At 46.7% G+C, this 15527-nt stretch overlaps 1 protein-coding gene across 10 annotated transcripts in view; it reads right to left on the bottom strand.

Annotated features, from left to right (window-relative positions):
* Positions 1–2640: 2640 nt before the first annotated feature.
* The window catches only part of IDUA (iduronidase alpha-L-), a 71055-nt gene continuing 58168 nt past the window's right edge, over positions 2641–15527 (bottom strand). Inside the window, exons 7-16 of one of the 10 annotated variants that reach the window (XM_027836491.1) lie at positions 14029–14208; positions 12848–13064; positions 11870–12085; positions 10040–10161; positions 9383–9508; positions 7441–7521; positions 7075–7127; positions 4168–4268; positions 3852–3971; positions 2641–2871 (exon numbers count right to left, since the gene is read on the bottom strand). In XM_027836491.1, the coding sequence (XP_027692292.1) occupies positions 3868–3971; positions 4168–4268; positions 7075–7127; positions 7441–7521; positions 9383–9508; positions 10040–10161; positions 11870–12085; positions 12848–13064; positions 14029–14208 (1200 nt within the window). In that variant the 3' untranslated portion in view covers positions 2641–2871; positions 3852–3867. Of the gene's footprint in view, positions 3972–4167; positions 4269–6808; positions 6943–7074; positions 7128–7440; positions 7522–9382; positions 9509–10039; positions 10162–11869; positions 12086–12847; positions 13065–14028; positions 14209–15527 lie in introns of those variants that run through there. The other 9 variants (XM_027836490.1, XM_027836492.1, XM_027836489.1 and 6 more) reach the window with 9 other exon arrangements.

Below are 15527 nucleotides of genomic sequence, written 5' to 3'. Positions count from 1 at the left end.
AGCACAGATGCCCGTAAAGGAAAAATCTGTAACATCTACTGTGGAGTCACTGCAGACGTTTGAACACAAACCTGATTAAAACACAGCTCAGCCAGGCACACACTGCACGCTCCCCATGCAGAGTGAAGAGTGTCAGCTGGGCAGCCCATGTCACTGTGGTCAGAACAGTCGATTCTGCCATTTCTCACTGTTCTTTCTTTCTCTCTCTCTCTCTCTCTCACTCCCCCCCCCCACAGGAGCTTGCTGAGGACTGCGCTGCAGCTCTGTCACCACCAGAGATACCTTGTGCTGAGGTCTCTAAGCACATTAAATTTTCATTTTCCTGTTCACCCTTGGAGTTATAAATGCGTGGAGAAACAGCATGACGATTTTTGAAAAGACAGAGAGGGGGGCCGAACACCGACATAAATGCAGATCGGCATCTGGCTTCCTGGGAGATGAGCAGGGCGAAAGAGGTTTTATGGAGAGATCTGGCTTCTTGGCCCCTAGGCCTTTGTCCTTCACTCCTCCTTCCCCAGTTCACCCAGCTGGGAAAGGACAGAGGCCAGGGCAGTGAAGTGAAGAAGAGAGAAACTCAACCTACTTCTGATGTTTCTTTGATGTTGTATGTGTGTGTGTGTGTGTGTGTGTGTGTGTGTGTGTGTGTGCACATGTGTGCACACACCCCTGCCCGTGAAGACCTCTTCCCTCCATCTTGGTGTTATGGGCTCTCTCTCCTCCAAGGCCAACCTGTCAGCCCTGGGCCTGCCCTCCTCATGCCAGCAAAGACATTTCTCCCCGACATCCCACCATTATGAGCCCTCTACTCTCTGCAGGAGGTATTTCTCTCTCCATCCCACTCCCTCCACTAAGGTCTTTTGAGCTCTGACCCAGGCACACCCAAGAAAACAGGAATGGGCCCCAAAGGGGCCGTTAGGGTTCAGCTGTCACTGACCTTGGGACATCCTCCTTCTGCCCAGGGCTTCAAGTGTTCTCTGCATACAAGACCTTGGGTAATTCACAGCGCAAGTGTGACATTAGAATAACAGACTCACCGCACAAGGACATCAGAGTAACAGACATAAAAGGAAAACCACCCAGAAAGCCTTACTGGCTGCTCTTTCTCCTGTCAATGGCCAACATAGGATCGGCAGAAGGCCCAATTTAGAGAACACTGGCCCAAAGGTTCAGGCCCTCTGCTTTTCTCTGGTGCTGCAGGAAGCCTCAGGGTAGGATAGAGGCTGCCACCCTCACTAGAGCTGCTGGCAGTAGCTGCTGCCTTCTCATGCCCATACGAGGCTCAAAACCTCGGGTCTTGGGCATTTCCCCCTAGGGTACCTTCATCTACATGGGAAGGGCATTCTTCCTGCCGCTGCCATCAGACATTCTCCCTTATCCTGTCAGCATGGGCATACAGACAGATACACAGGGTCAGAGGTGAGAGATGCTTAGAGATCATTTAGTCTAACCCCTCTCCCCATTTTAGAATTGATGAAACTAAGGATCAGAGAGAGAAAAGGACTTACCCCCAATTGTACAGCAAGTTAATGTCAGAATTGCAACTTAACCCAGGTCTTCTGAGCCCAGGGCTCTTGCCATTACCTCTTTCCATCCCACTATCCCCCCAATTTTCCCCTTCCAAACTGGGGACTAGGTACACTCCAGTCTGTCTCAGTCAGTCTTCCCAACAGTATGGAAACAGAGCAATTGAGGAATCATCAGATTGGCTCAGATATTAAAAGAGGAGCTTCTCCAGGAATAGCAAAGGACACACTTCAGAACAATAGGGCTCTGTGCTCTGATCCCCAGATGACACATTTGCCCCCCCCACACACACACACACTTTAATAAGATCAGGAAACAGATGAGGAAAGTAACCTGAAGCAATAATAGCTGATACATTCAGAGCTGGTTGTCTCTATCATCATTGCTTTGTCAGCATGATGGAGTAGAAAGAGCCTTGGATTGGAAATTGGAAGACATGGCCTCGACCAAGTCACTTTTCCTCTGAAAGCTTCAGTTTTCTCATCTATAAAATAAGGGCACAACATTTTCCCATTGAAAGGCTGTGACCAACCTCCCCCTCTGACTGTGGGCAGGTCAATTTAAATTTGGCAAGAAAATAATAAAGTTTAGGTGGGACATGGTCCTGGACCTCATGGAAGTCACAGTCTAGTAGTGGGAAAGACATAAATATACTATAATATGCAATCATAGCATCCCTTGCTATTGCCCAGGTTATTTGGCTATTTAGGGTACTCAGTCTCGCCACTCATAACCTGAGCCCCCATCCAACTTATTCTCTATTGCCAGACCATACAAAAGACCTAAATCCAATAGTAAAAGCATTTAATCAAGACATAAAACAATATAAATAACAATGATGGGAATCAGTAAGGGCATTCTCTATACTCACACAAAATAAATGCAATCTCCTATACCGCCAGAGGAATGACAGTCTAATTCCTCTTTAATCCCCTTTCATTCCCAAGGGACATAGTAATTTCAAGAATACCACCCTTACGGTAAATGTTTAGGTTATGTGCTGCCTGACCTCTAGAAGTCTTCCTGGGAATTTTTTGGGGGCAGGTTGAAGAATGCTTTTTTTTAAAAGAGACAATTGGGATTAAGTGACTTGCCCAGGGTCACACAGCTAATAGGTGTCCAAGGCAGGATTTGAACTCAGGTCCTCTTGACTCCAGGATCAATTCTCTATCCACTGTGTCATCTAGCTGACCCCGGGTTGAAGAATATTAAAGTCTCTTGCCTAGGCTCTGAAAGCATCAGGGTGCAGCCGTGATTCCTGGGGTTTGGACACCATAGATGACCACGTGTTCCTGTTTTCTCCTCTGACTGCTTCTTACCTCTCCTGTGTCTATTCACACAACCCTGCTTTTAAAAACAAGTTTTCAAAGTTATACTGTTTCCTTTGATGTTTATACCAGTCATTTCCCCTTAAAATGCCCCCCCTTATTGAATCTCCCCTTATAACAAAGCAAACAGCACAGCCTACACATAAGGTCCCCCACGCACAATGCCAAGAGGAGGAGCATTTCATCATCAGTTCTCCGAGACCAACATTGATTAATGCAATTAATCAGACCTGAACTGCTTTTCAATGCCATTTTCCTTTATATTTTTGGAGTCATTGGGTATAGTGCTCCCCTGATTCTGCTTACTTTGCTCTGCATGGGGTCATACAAGTTGTTTCACATTTCTCTAGAATTCTTTATATCCATCCATTTTGTGGAAGATTAATCTTCCTTTACTTTCATATGCCACAGTTTGTCCACGGCAACCATTCCCCAGGAGGGTTCAGACCCTGACTCTGACACTCAATGAGGCCCTTCAACTTGGACAAAGTCCCTCCTCTCTTGGCTTCAGTTCCCTCACCTGTAAATCAATATAATAATTCTTGTACCACCCACCTCTTATGACTGTTACGGGGAAAGTGTTTTGCCAATGTTACAGGGCCACAGAAACAGGAGTTCTGATGACAGTGATTATTAAGATGATTGCTAGGAAGCAAGTTTCTGGATGTCTTTTCATTGGACCCTCAAGGAAGAAAAGACATCTCTACTTGATGGCTGATAGAATATTAATTGTGAGATTGACAAAGCCCTTTCCTGAAAATTACTTCATGAGGTCAGTTGCGCAAATACTATTGTCCCTACTTTATAGATGAGAAAACTGAGGCCTAAGGAGATGTGCCCAAGCTCACACAGCTGTAAAGGATGAAAGCTAGCATTCTAGCCTGGTTCCTCTGATTTTAGGTTCACTTCAAGTCCTTGGCACCGTGGGTGTCTCCCCTCAAGGAGCATCAATCCCAGGATCCCCAGCCTGTGCAGGTCTCCAGCGGAGGATTGTCTCACCAGATCATTGCCCACCTCATGCAGTTGTCTCTTTGTAGTAAACCGGGACAGAGAAGGGGCCTGGCTGGCCCCAGTAATCCACAGCACGGAGCCGGTAGAAGCCAGTGACATTGGCATCGTCTGTATAGGAATGAAAGGAGTTTGGACACTACGGCTGTGAAAATCTCAGGGAAAGAGAGACTAGGGGTGGGGGTGGGAAGTCTTGGAAGGGAGGAGAGGGGGCCAAAGGGAACAGCCTGGGAAGGGATCACAAGGTTGGTCTGCGGATGGCGTGAGGGGAAGGAGAAGCAAGCATCCCAGGGCACTGAGGCCTTACCTGGAGCAAAGACAAAAAGGTTGAAAGTTGACTCCTTCCTGTTGATCCCTCTGTAAATATATCCATGTTGGGAGAATTCAACTTCATATGTCCTCAGACACCTGTGGGGGAGCAAAGGGAGAATAGCTATGGGCCTTGAGACCCTCCAGTTTCAGTCAGGCTCAGAGTCTCAGTTGGAAGGCACCCAAGACCATTTAGCACATCCCATTTGTTCCGTGGTTTATCAGCCATGTCTGACTCTTCGTGATGCCATTTCGGTTCTGGTGGAAAAGATAACTGGAGTGGTTTGCCATTTCCTTCTCCGGCTCATTTTACAGATGAGGAAATTGAGGCAAACAGGGTGAAGTGACTTCTCAAGGGTCTTATAGCTAGTAAGTGTCTGCAGCTGGATTTGAATTCTGGAAGAATAATCTTTCTGATGCCAGGCCCTGCACTCTATCCACTGTGCCATCTAACTGCCTCAGAGTACATCACATATCTGACCAAGGATCCCTTCTTGGGACAAGAAGAATGTGTGCCAACAAGTAAACATCCAGCCTCTTCTCAAACACTTTCAGTGACGAGGACCTCTCATCTCTTCAGCCCACTCTACTTTTGAACATCCCTAATTGTTAGAAGGTTTTCTCATTCATCAACCTATTTCAGTAAACATTTTAAAAGTACCTAGTCTGTCCAAGGCTTATGAGACGCAACTATGAACCAAAAATAGAATCTGCCCTCAAAGAGCTTATGAAAATCTGGGGGAATATAACAGTTAAAAGGATAAAGAAATACAATACAACCGGGGGAGAGGGGTGAACATTAACAGCGAGGAACATAAAAAAAGGCTTTCTGTAGTTATGTGGCAGAATCTAAGCAGCACCTGGAAAAAAGCTAAGGTTATTCTAAGGGTTGGCAAAGACGACACAAATCCCAGGCATAGGCCAAGACCTGAAGGTGAGAGATGGAATGTCATATACAGGAGACAATAATACATCAGCCAATATGGTTGGAATGAGATGTGCATGAAAGGGAAGAATGTGTAAATAAATCTGGAAAGACAGGCTCAAGTCAGACTGCAAAGAAATGCACATGCCAAGATGATGACTTTATATTTTATTCTAAGAGGCAGTCGGGAGCCACAGAAGTCTCGTGAGCAAGGAAATATCATAGAGCCCAAATTCATCTCTCCACAATTCTTTGTTGCTTCTATGAGTTTTGTCCTTTGGGGTTTGGGTCAAGATTAGGGTCAGCATTAGGTCGCAGGAGTGGGGAACCTGCGACTTTGAACTGTGGCCCTCTAGGTCCTCAAGTGCGGCCTTTTGACTGGACTCAGTGATGTACCACTTGGTAGTATAACAAGGTTAGGACTAAGATCAGGGTCAGGATGAAGATTCAGTCCATGGTTTCATGGACTAGGGCTGACAGCCGATTCTACTGAGTCACAGACCAAAGTAAGGGGCAAATCAAGGAAAGAAGGGGAGAATTGGAGTATAATTCAATCCCCTCACTCTGAGACACAGACTCTACAGTTGAGCATTTAAAGCCCTTTGAAATCCATTTCCAGCCTCCCTCTTTAGACTAATTTCACATGACTTCCCCTCACATACTCTCACTCCAGCCAGATTGGCCTAACTGAATTTCCCTATATGTGACGTCCCATTTCCTACCCGAAACACTGAAAAACTCCGCCTTCTCATGTCTTATTCAGCTTTTGCAGCTTCAGTCAAGGCTCAGCTCAGTCGTTACTTGCAATATGAATGCTCTCCCCAGCTCACCTTCCCTCCCTCTCAAAATTACTGGATGTTACTCCAGTGACTGACCTTGCAATAGGACAGAAGAGGGCAGTGTCGTATAATGGAAAGAGTCTTAGCTTGGAAATTCAAGGACTCACTTTTGGTCTCTGAGCCAGTATAAACGGGAGAAAAAAGGTTACTGGGGCCTTGGGCCTACAGGGGGCTCAGGTTGGAGGCTGGCCAATTCTGTCGGGTCGTAGGGACCAGGTAACAGCGGCAGGCAGGCTAACTTAACTGGACTGGGGAACTGAAGGGTAGCTGGTGGAGGAAATGCCAATGGTGATTCACTTCGGGCATACAGAGGAACAGTGTATAAAGAGCGAAGGAGGTGGGGCTCACAGCTCTTGATATTTAATAGCTGTACGATCTTCAACAAGACACTTTTCTTCCCTGGGGCTCTGATTCCCCGTCTTAGGGCTGTAAGGACGTCGAAGCCAAACAATCTCTAAGTCCCTTTCAGCTCCGCGATTCTATGAGCCTTCCAGAAGTAAGTCTAAAGTCTGAAATACACTCGCCCAGTCTATTGCACAATCCTACGACTTGGCACTCTACTGAGTGTCAGAATTGGGACCTGAATCTACGTCTCCTTGGTTTCCCATCCAAATCTCTCTCCACTGATGCCTCTAGAGGAAAGCGCCCTAGGCCAGGAGTCAAGAGACAGGAGTTTGGGTCAGGGGTGTGATGGTAAATGTTTTAGCAACTGGCTCTCTGAAAAAAAAAAAAATGAAGTACAACATACTTTCAAATTTAATTTGCATTATTAATATTTTCTTTCTCACTTTCTTAAGTCTAGATAGTCAACAAAACTATAAATCAAGGCCTGTGTGTAGCATTCACCAATTAATTTCCAAGGCGTAAATGCTCACCCTGAAAATTTAACAATCAGCTCTCGGTATTGGTTTGAGCTGGCTCCGGCACAATCTCTGATTGGGTCTCTCTCGACATCTTTCGGCTATGTGACCCCAGGCTATTTCTCGCTTATAAGCCTCAATTTTCTCATCTGTAAAAGGGGGATAATGGTATTGGTTGAGACTACTCACTTCACAGGGTTGTTATGAGGAAATCACTTTGTGAACCACGAATTTGCTACAGAAACAGCAATGGGGGTGATACTCTTGGCTTTGCCACTAACCAGCTGTGTGATCTCGGCCAAGTCCCTTCCCTTCTCTGTGCCTCAGTTTCCTCCTTTGTAAAAAAAAAAAAAAAAAAAGAGGGTTGAAAGATGTGATATCTAAGGTCCCTCCTAGCTCTAACATTCTATGATCCCATGATGAAAGAAGAAATGGAAGCCGGTGTGTGCATCCTCTCAGAGAATACTCTCTTTGAGCTGCCCCCCTCCCTATCTAAAGACTGTGTCTATAGCATCATAGTAAGTCAGTGACCCTGGGCTTTAATTTCCTCATCAGTAAAATTAAGGCGTTTCAACTCCAAGACCGTTAGGGTCCCTCCCGGCTCTGAGACCCCACATTCCTAAGGTGGTTCATATGACCGTACGTACATACTTTGAGTTCACGCAGCTATCATCCCAGAGCAGAGCGATCTGCCCTCTTGTGAGAGGCAAGATTCGGACGCCATTCACCTATCCGGGGGGAAGGTGAGAGAAACCCTCGTCAGCGTGAAGAGCCAGTTTCCCACCAATGGGTCCCAGTCCCCTGAAAAGACCACCGCATTTGGATCTGAAGGGTCAAGAGACTTTAGATCTCCCTGCCTAGAGGGTAGATACCTTCCTGAGGTTGACAGAAATGTCCAGATCTCCCCTTCTCTTTTTATTTTTTTGGGAGGGGGTTAGGCAATGGGGCTAAGTGACTTGCCCAGGGTCACACAGCTAGTAAGTGTTATGTGTCTGAGTCCATATCTGAACTCAGGTCCTTTGACTCCAAGGCCGGAGCTCTATCCACTGTGCCACCTAGCTGCCCCCCCACCTTAAAAACCTTACTTGATGGGGCAGGTAGGTGGCGCGGTGGATAGAGCAACAGCTTCGGAGTCAGGAGGACCTGAGTTCAAATCCAACCTCAGACACATAACACTTATTAGCTGTGTGACTCTGGGCAAGTCACTTAACCCCAATTGCCTCACCAAAAAAAACCAAAAAAACAAACCAAAAAAAAAAACACCTTACTTGAACTTGGCTACTCTGATCAATACAATGATCTGAGACAGTTCCAAAGGATTCAACGATGAAAAAAAATGCTCTTCACCTCCAGAGAAAGAACTGATGAACACTGAGTGCAGAATGAAATATAATTTTCTTACTTTCTTTATTCTTGATTTTTTAAAAAAATATGGCTAATACGGAAATATGTTTTGCATGATTTCACATGCACAATTGATATTGCTCACCTCCTCGGGGTGGGAAGGCGGGAAAGAAGTTGGAACTCAAAATTTAAAAAGAAAAGAATGCTAAAAATAAATAAATAAATAAATAAATAAATAATAAACATGAACAAATAAACCTTACTTGATCCTGCCATCCTTTCAAGCTATCACCCTATATATTTTTTTCTCTTTTCACAGCCCACTTCTTAGTCACTCATCATTATCCACTCTCCTCGACCCTTTGAAATCTGCCTTCTGACCCCACCATTCAACTGCAACCGTCCTTCCCAAGGACTTCCACGATCCCAATTTCTCAATCCTCATGCTTCTTCACATTTCTTCTGCTTTCACCTCTGCCCACCTCCCCCTTCTCTCTCAGACAGACTCCCCCTGGTTTCCATGACACTGCTCTCTTCTCATTGTCCTCCTCCCTATGTGTTGATGGCTCCTTATCAGTTTACCTCACTGGACCATCACCCATTTTTTGGTCTTGATATAGAGGTTTTTTCCAAGGCTCCACACTGTGCCCTCATATTAACTCTTTTTTAACATTCTCTCCCTTCATCAATGACGAAGATGATCAATGATCATCTGTATTCAGACAATGCCCAAATCTACATTTCTAACCCCATCTCTTGCCTGAACTCCAGGCCTTTAGCGTGAGTTGTCTGCTGGACATCTATATATGAATGTCCCATTAGGATCTCAACATAAACATGCCCAAAATGGAAGCTATCCCATTTCCCCTTAAACCTGCCCCTTTTCCAGACTTCACTACTAAAAAGGTCCCTCAGCTCCAGAAAGGCTTGCTTCCTCCCACTTTCCTTCCCTTATTCTTCCCCACTTGGCTTATTCTCACCACTGGGCCTTTTCCACACTGCTCCCCAGGACCCCCAGTTTCTTAGGTATTTAACAGGCTCCCTTTTCTGGGGTGGCTGGTATTTTAAGACAGTTGTCTGGTCACTTCAATTTCTTGTAGCTGAACTGGAATTTGAATCCAGGGCCTCAGACTCTTATATTTGCTGCACAGAGTGGGAAGTGATAAGCCCCTAATGGCTGCCTAGAAGAGGTTTTAGGTAGGGCTTTGTGCCTTCGTCTTTGGGCAGGGAATCCCAGTGCTGTACCTGGTTTGGGGGCAGGTGTGGCCTCGAACACACATGAAGGAGAAGAATGGAGGGTACTGAAAGCTTCTGCTTTAGGGTCAGTTGGCCATTTTGAGGAAATGGAAATGGGCCTGCGGCTACAGCGTCCTAAAGAAATACAACACGATATCAGAAGCTGGTTACAGGGATTAAACAACCCCCTCACACAGAACTGGATGGCATTTCCAACTACTTAGAAGCATGGAACAGGACTGTGGAATGTCAGAAGTGAAAGGGCCTTTAGGGAACATGTAACTCTTTCATTTTACAGAGAGGGAAACTGAGGCCCAGAGAGAAGAGACTGGAATCCACATCTCCAGGCTCTGATGCTATGACTCATTTCACTGAGCAAGGACAAATATAAATCCTTCATCTCTTTGACCATCTCCCCCAGACCTGGGATCTAGCCCCACTTCCCTCTTGGACCTTCATCTCCTTCACTTGATCCCCGAGTGCCTCATGTCCCTCCTTCCATCCCTCACCCATGAGCCTTTGCGCTGTCTTTCCCAATATTGTTCCGCTCTCCTCTTCTCCCTTCTGCCATTTCTTATTCCCATGTTGTTGCCTCATCCCTTCTCAACATCCAGTCCTGTTTTCTCCATGCCCCCACCCGCCCCCACCCAATCTCTCAGGCTATACCTCAGTCTCTCTCATCTGCTGAAATTGCTTTATGGTGGGGAAGACAGGTGAGCCAAGTTTCTTCCACTCCAGGTAAGGGCTGGTGAGATTATTGTCCATATAGTAGGTCATGTAGACGAGGTCTGGAGAGAGGCAGAGAAATGGATCCCAGAAGATTCAATAACAGGAGAGGCTGAGTTGGGTAGAAGGTGAGTCACAGTTGGAGATTGGAAACACAGTAGGTGGCAAGGTAAAGGGGTGGGGCCAAGGGGGTTCCAATAATTCTGGAGAAGGTGTGGTCCCTGCCATTGAGTATCTGAAGGGCTAAATGTGGAAGAGAGCTTAGACTAGCTCTGCTTGGTCTCAGAGGGTAGAACTAGGAGCACTGGGGCAGAAGATACAAGAAGGCAGATTTCAGTTGGTGGTAAGGAAAAAACTTTCCCACAATTTGAGCTTTCCACAAGTAAATGAGCTGCCTCCAGATGTAGCCCCCCATCAAAGAGCTTTCAGATGGTTTTATGGATGTCCTCCCATTAGGAATGGTGTTGAGAATCTTGCTTCAGATTTGGGTTGGAGTGGGGAAGCTAGGTGGCGCAATGGATAGAGCTCCAGCCTTGGAGTCAGGAGGACCTGAGTTCAAATCTGGCTTCAGACACATGATATTCACTAGCTGTGTGACCCTGGGCAAGTCACTTAACCCCAACTGCCTCAAAAAAAAACCCCAGATTTGGGTTGGAGTAGATGCCTTCTGAGGGGGAAGTTGATAGATTCCTGGTCCGAGAGTCAGGAAGACTCATCTTCCTGAATTCAAATCTGGCCTCAGACATTTATTAGCTGTGTGACCCTGGGCAAGCCACTTAACTCTGTGTGCCTCCATTTCCTCATGTGTAAAATGAACGGGAGAAGGAAATGGCAAACCACTCCAGTATCTTTGCCAAGAAAACCTCAAATGAGGTCATGGAAGATCAGACATGACTGAAACAACTCAACAACATGATTCTATACCTCAAATTGCTGTAGGCAGTCTGAGGTAGGGAGGGGAGAAACAGAGAGAGAGAAAAGGGAAGAGGGAGACAGAGAAGAGAGACACAGAGAGAGAGAGAGAGACAGAGAGACCGAGAGAGAGACAGAGAGAGAGACAGAGAGGCAGAGAGAGAGACAGCAAGACAGAGAGATCGAGAGAGAGAGAGAGACAGAGATAGAGACAGAGAGAGAGAGAAAGGGAAGAGGGAGACAGAGAGAGAACGCAGAAGCTCTCACCTGGGGCTGAAGCAAGGAGAGGTAGGCTTCCTCAAATCGGTGAGACTTTGAGAAGGCCCTGAAGGATGGATAGGATTAAGAGAGGAGGACAGGTTTATGTGAGAAGCAGTGATGAGACTAGCTAAGCTGAAGAAGGTTCATATGGTAGTCAAAGTGGGGTGGGGTAGAGTTACAGGCTCATAGACTAGAGCTAGAGATAGAAGTCCCATGAGGCTGAAGGTAAGAGGGCCTTAAATAATCCTAGGAATTGTTCTCATGTCCACAGTACTATACATTTTACAAAGTGCTTTTGCACCACAGACCTGTAAAGCAGGCGGTAAAAGGATTATCCTCATTTTAAAGAAACTGAGGCCCAAAGATGGCAAATGACTTGCCCAGTGTCACATGACTAAGACATGTCACAGTTGGGACTGGAACCTAGCCTGGAATCTTTCTAATATACCACAACATTTACTTGAGTGTCAGACAAAGGCACCCTGGCTTTATCCCATACATGACGGGGATCCACAGAAGTTTCTTGAACAGAAAGAGAGAGAAGGACGAAGTGGGGTTTGAAGCTCACCCAAATCTCTTCTGGCCCCAGGCTCTCACCTGTAGCTGGTGGGACATTGTTGAGCCAGATGGTGACAGTACTGAGGTTGGCAGATGTCCGATTGTCATCACTGGCAAATACCAGCACTGTGGCCTGCCAGCTGTCTGGTGAAGACGCCTCCTCAGGCCAGTGGGAGGTGGCTAGTACTCCCACTGTGTGATTGCTGTCCACTAGTAGCCCGTCACAGTGAGCCTCCGCCCACAACTGGTTTTCACCTGTAAGTCCAAGACACCAGACCAGCACTTGTGTGTTAGGACTGGCTCCTGCTTCAATACATGGAAGAGGCTACCTATCAATGGGGTGTGAAGGGAGGGGCCCCAGGAAAGCCCTTCCTCCCATGATTCCCTCCACATTCAGAATTTCATTCCTTTAGGCTAAGCATGGGCCATGCTAGATCCTCTTTCACTCCCTACCCCTTCTCCAGGGAGAGTCTGTTCAGCCCCCAGCAGAGATGGAGAGGGAAAGAGAGGAGCAAGGAAAAACAAAAGAGATGGGGGGGGCAGAAGGTGGGGGAAGAGAAATAAAGAATATGTCAGAGACAGAGACAGAAAGAGAGAGGAAGAGACAGAAACAAAAGGAGAGAAAATTGAGAAAGGCAGAGAAGTGAGGAAGAAGACAGGAGAGAGAGATGAGAAAGGAAAAAGACAAAAAAAAGAGATAAGGAAAGAGGGAGACAGAGAGGGAAAGAAAGGGAAAAGGGAGAGAGAAGGCAAGGAGCAGGAAAGACAAAGGGGAAGAGACAGAGGGTGACAATCAGAATTGAGAAACAGACAGATATGAGAGAGAGGGGACGAGGGAAGGGAGAAAGCCCAAGAAAAAGAAGAGTCTGAAGGGATGATGGGCAGTTAGACAATGATGATGAGAGGGGCCAAGGGGCAGAAGTACACCAGAGGGAAACAGAGAGATGGGCAGGAGAGAGCGGCGGCCTGCGCTGGGCAGCCTCCTGCCCAGGATCTGCAGGGTTCAATGCACCTTACCCAGCAGGGCCAGCAGCCCCATGGCAGTGAGCACGGGCTTTCGGACTAGGTGCACATGGGGTGGCTTTGTGTTGTTCATCTGGAAGCGGGCGGTCAGTGTCCTCTGGGTAAAGTAGTGTGGGTGGTAGCTCAGGAAGGCATTATCATTGCTCAGCAGGGTATAGTTCAGGGTGTTGTTGGGCTCTGACAGCAACAGGGTCTGATGCTGGGCTATGACCTAGAAGGAGGGGTAGCCTGGAACAGATGGAACTCCCCACTCACCACTGGGTGCCCCACCAGTAGGTGATTCTATCCCCCTTCTCAAGCCCCAGAGAGCCACAGAGCATCTGAGCTAGAAAAGACTCCAGAGAGCATTTAATCTAGTCCCTTCATTTTAAAGTGGGGGAAACTGAGGCTCAGGGAGAGGAAAAAAAAACTTCCCCAAGGTCATATTAGTTAGTGTCAGAACCAGGACAGATCCCAGGTCTCCTGACTTAGCCCAGAGCCTTTTCCAGTTTCTTTCTTTCTCTATCGCCTCTTTGCCAGCGTCACTTCTCTGTCTCTTTTTGCTATATCTCGCTCTCCCTTCTCACTCTTTCCTATTCTCTCTCTTTCTCCCTCTCTATCACTCTGTCTTTGTCTGTGTGTGTGTGTGTGTGTGTGGGTGTGTTTGTGGGTGTCCACTTTCCCTCTCCTCTCCCTCTTTCTCCCCTTCAACCTAGGAGCAACCAAGTGGCCCAGTGGTTAGAGTGCTGGGCTTGGAGTCAAGAAGATAAGCTCAAATCTGGCCTCAGATACTTGCCAGTTGTGTGTCCCAAGTCACTTCACTTCTTCCTGCCTCAGTTTCCTCAATTGTGAAATAGTGATCATAATAGCACCCACCTCCCAGGATTGCTGTGAGGATTAAATCAGATATTTGTAAAACACTTAGCATAGTGCCTGGCACATAGTAGATGCTTAATAAATTCTTGATTCTTTCTTTCTCTCTATCTCTCCTCTTCCCTCTTCCCCTCCTCTCTATCTCTCCCTCAACTCTGCTTCTCTTTCTGTCCCTCCCACCTTCTTTGTACTTTTCACCTGGATTTTTCAGCACCCAGTGCTGGCCACATTGAAGTGAACAAGTATGTACATCCATGACATGCTTTAGAGAAGTATCTTGGTTCAACAAAGACAGAAAGCCTGGAAGGCAAAGGGGAACTTACCTTCACAACCATCGCTGCATAGGTCACATCTGCTCTCCAGATCTGGGGCTGGGACCAGCCTACCAGCGGGTCAGCCTCATCATTATAAATGGGGACATGGGTGAAATTGGGGAAAAGGCTTTGGATCTGCTGGGCAACTTCCTTTTCCTGCTCCAGGATGTAGATAGAGCTGCCCCCACCCTGCAAGAATCCCAAGTTAGGCTATCAGACCACAGAGGCATTGACCAGGAGGCTGGTCACTCCTTATGCCCCTCATTCACTTCACCAGACACCATTTAGTGCCTCCTCTGTTCAAGGGGTTGTGCCCAGTGGCTATTTTTGCCCTCAAGGAATTTACAATCTAAGAGAAAGACTGGTGCAGCATCCTTTGAGTTGCCAAGGAGATATGGATGCCTGCTAAACCAGACAAAGAAATCACCTGGGGGTTCCATTCTAATCCCCATGGTGGCTGACCTGGCCCAGACTCTGACAAGTCAGCCCCTCCCCTCCTAAGGGATGGTGGGAACAGCTGAAGCTGTGGGGAAACATCACCCAGGCTAGAGAGTGCCAGCACCTTGGCAGGTATGAAGAGGCAGCCGGCTTATCTAGCAGCTGTACTGGGAACCAGGGGAAGTACCTACGGGAACTTCACGGAAGCCTGCCAGCCAGAAATTCTTAGTGCCAGATTCCAGGATGGGGGTTATGGGATCAAACCATGAACAGGAAACATGGAACAGACATATCTGCACCATTTTCGGGCTTCTGAGACCAGAGTTGGCAATTCCCCCACGCCTCTCTTTCTCTTCCATTCTCTTAAATGAGAGGTTACTCGGAAAAGCAGTTAGCACAGAGCCTGGCACACAATGGGAGCTTAAGAAATGCTTATTCCAAGCAGCTAGATGGCTCAGTGGATAGAGCTCAACCCTTGGAATCAGTAGGACCTGAGTTCAAATCTGGCCTCAGACACTTGACATTTACTATCCATGTGACTCTGGGCAAGTCACTTAGCCCTGACTGCTCCACCAAAAAAAAAAAAATGCTTATTCCCTTCCCTTTCTTTTCCTGCCATCCTCGAGCCATGTGTCTGTTTCCTGAGAGTTTCTTTAGCTTTTCTGATTTTTTTTTCTCTTCTGTTTTTATGTATTATCAGTGTGGTTGACTACTGCATTGTTAACCCGTATGTATCACTGACAGAGAGAGACAATGGGGAATGCCCAGAATGAGAGAGAAACAGATCTTACATTTTGGTATACTTACCAGGCCAGTTCTGCCTGAGGACTCAGAGTTAACAAATGAGAATTACTGGGTCATATATGTATGTGTATGTATATACACATATATATGTGTGTGTGTATGTATACATGTGTATATGCACATATACATACATACACACACACATACATATATATATATAAAAACAACTTCTAAGTGTAGAGGGAAAACTTAGCCAAGTAAGTCAGCAAATTTTAGCTGGTGTGTGTGTGTGTGTGTGTGTGTGTGTGTGTGTGTGTGTGTGTGTG

The sequence above is a fragment of the Vombatus ursinus genome, unplaced genomic scaffold (genome assembly GCF_900497805.2).
Source record: "Vombatus ursinus unplaced genomic scaffold, bare-nosed wombat genome assembly UNPS02014818.1, whole genome shotgun sequence".
Taxonomy (NCBI): Eukaryota; Metazoa; Chordata; class Mammalia; order Diprotodontia; family Vombatidae; genus Vombatus; species Vombatus ursinus.
The sequence above is the reverse complement of the archived record's forward strand: the minus strand, read 5'-3'. Positions and strand labels throughout refer to the sequence as shown.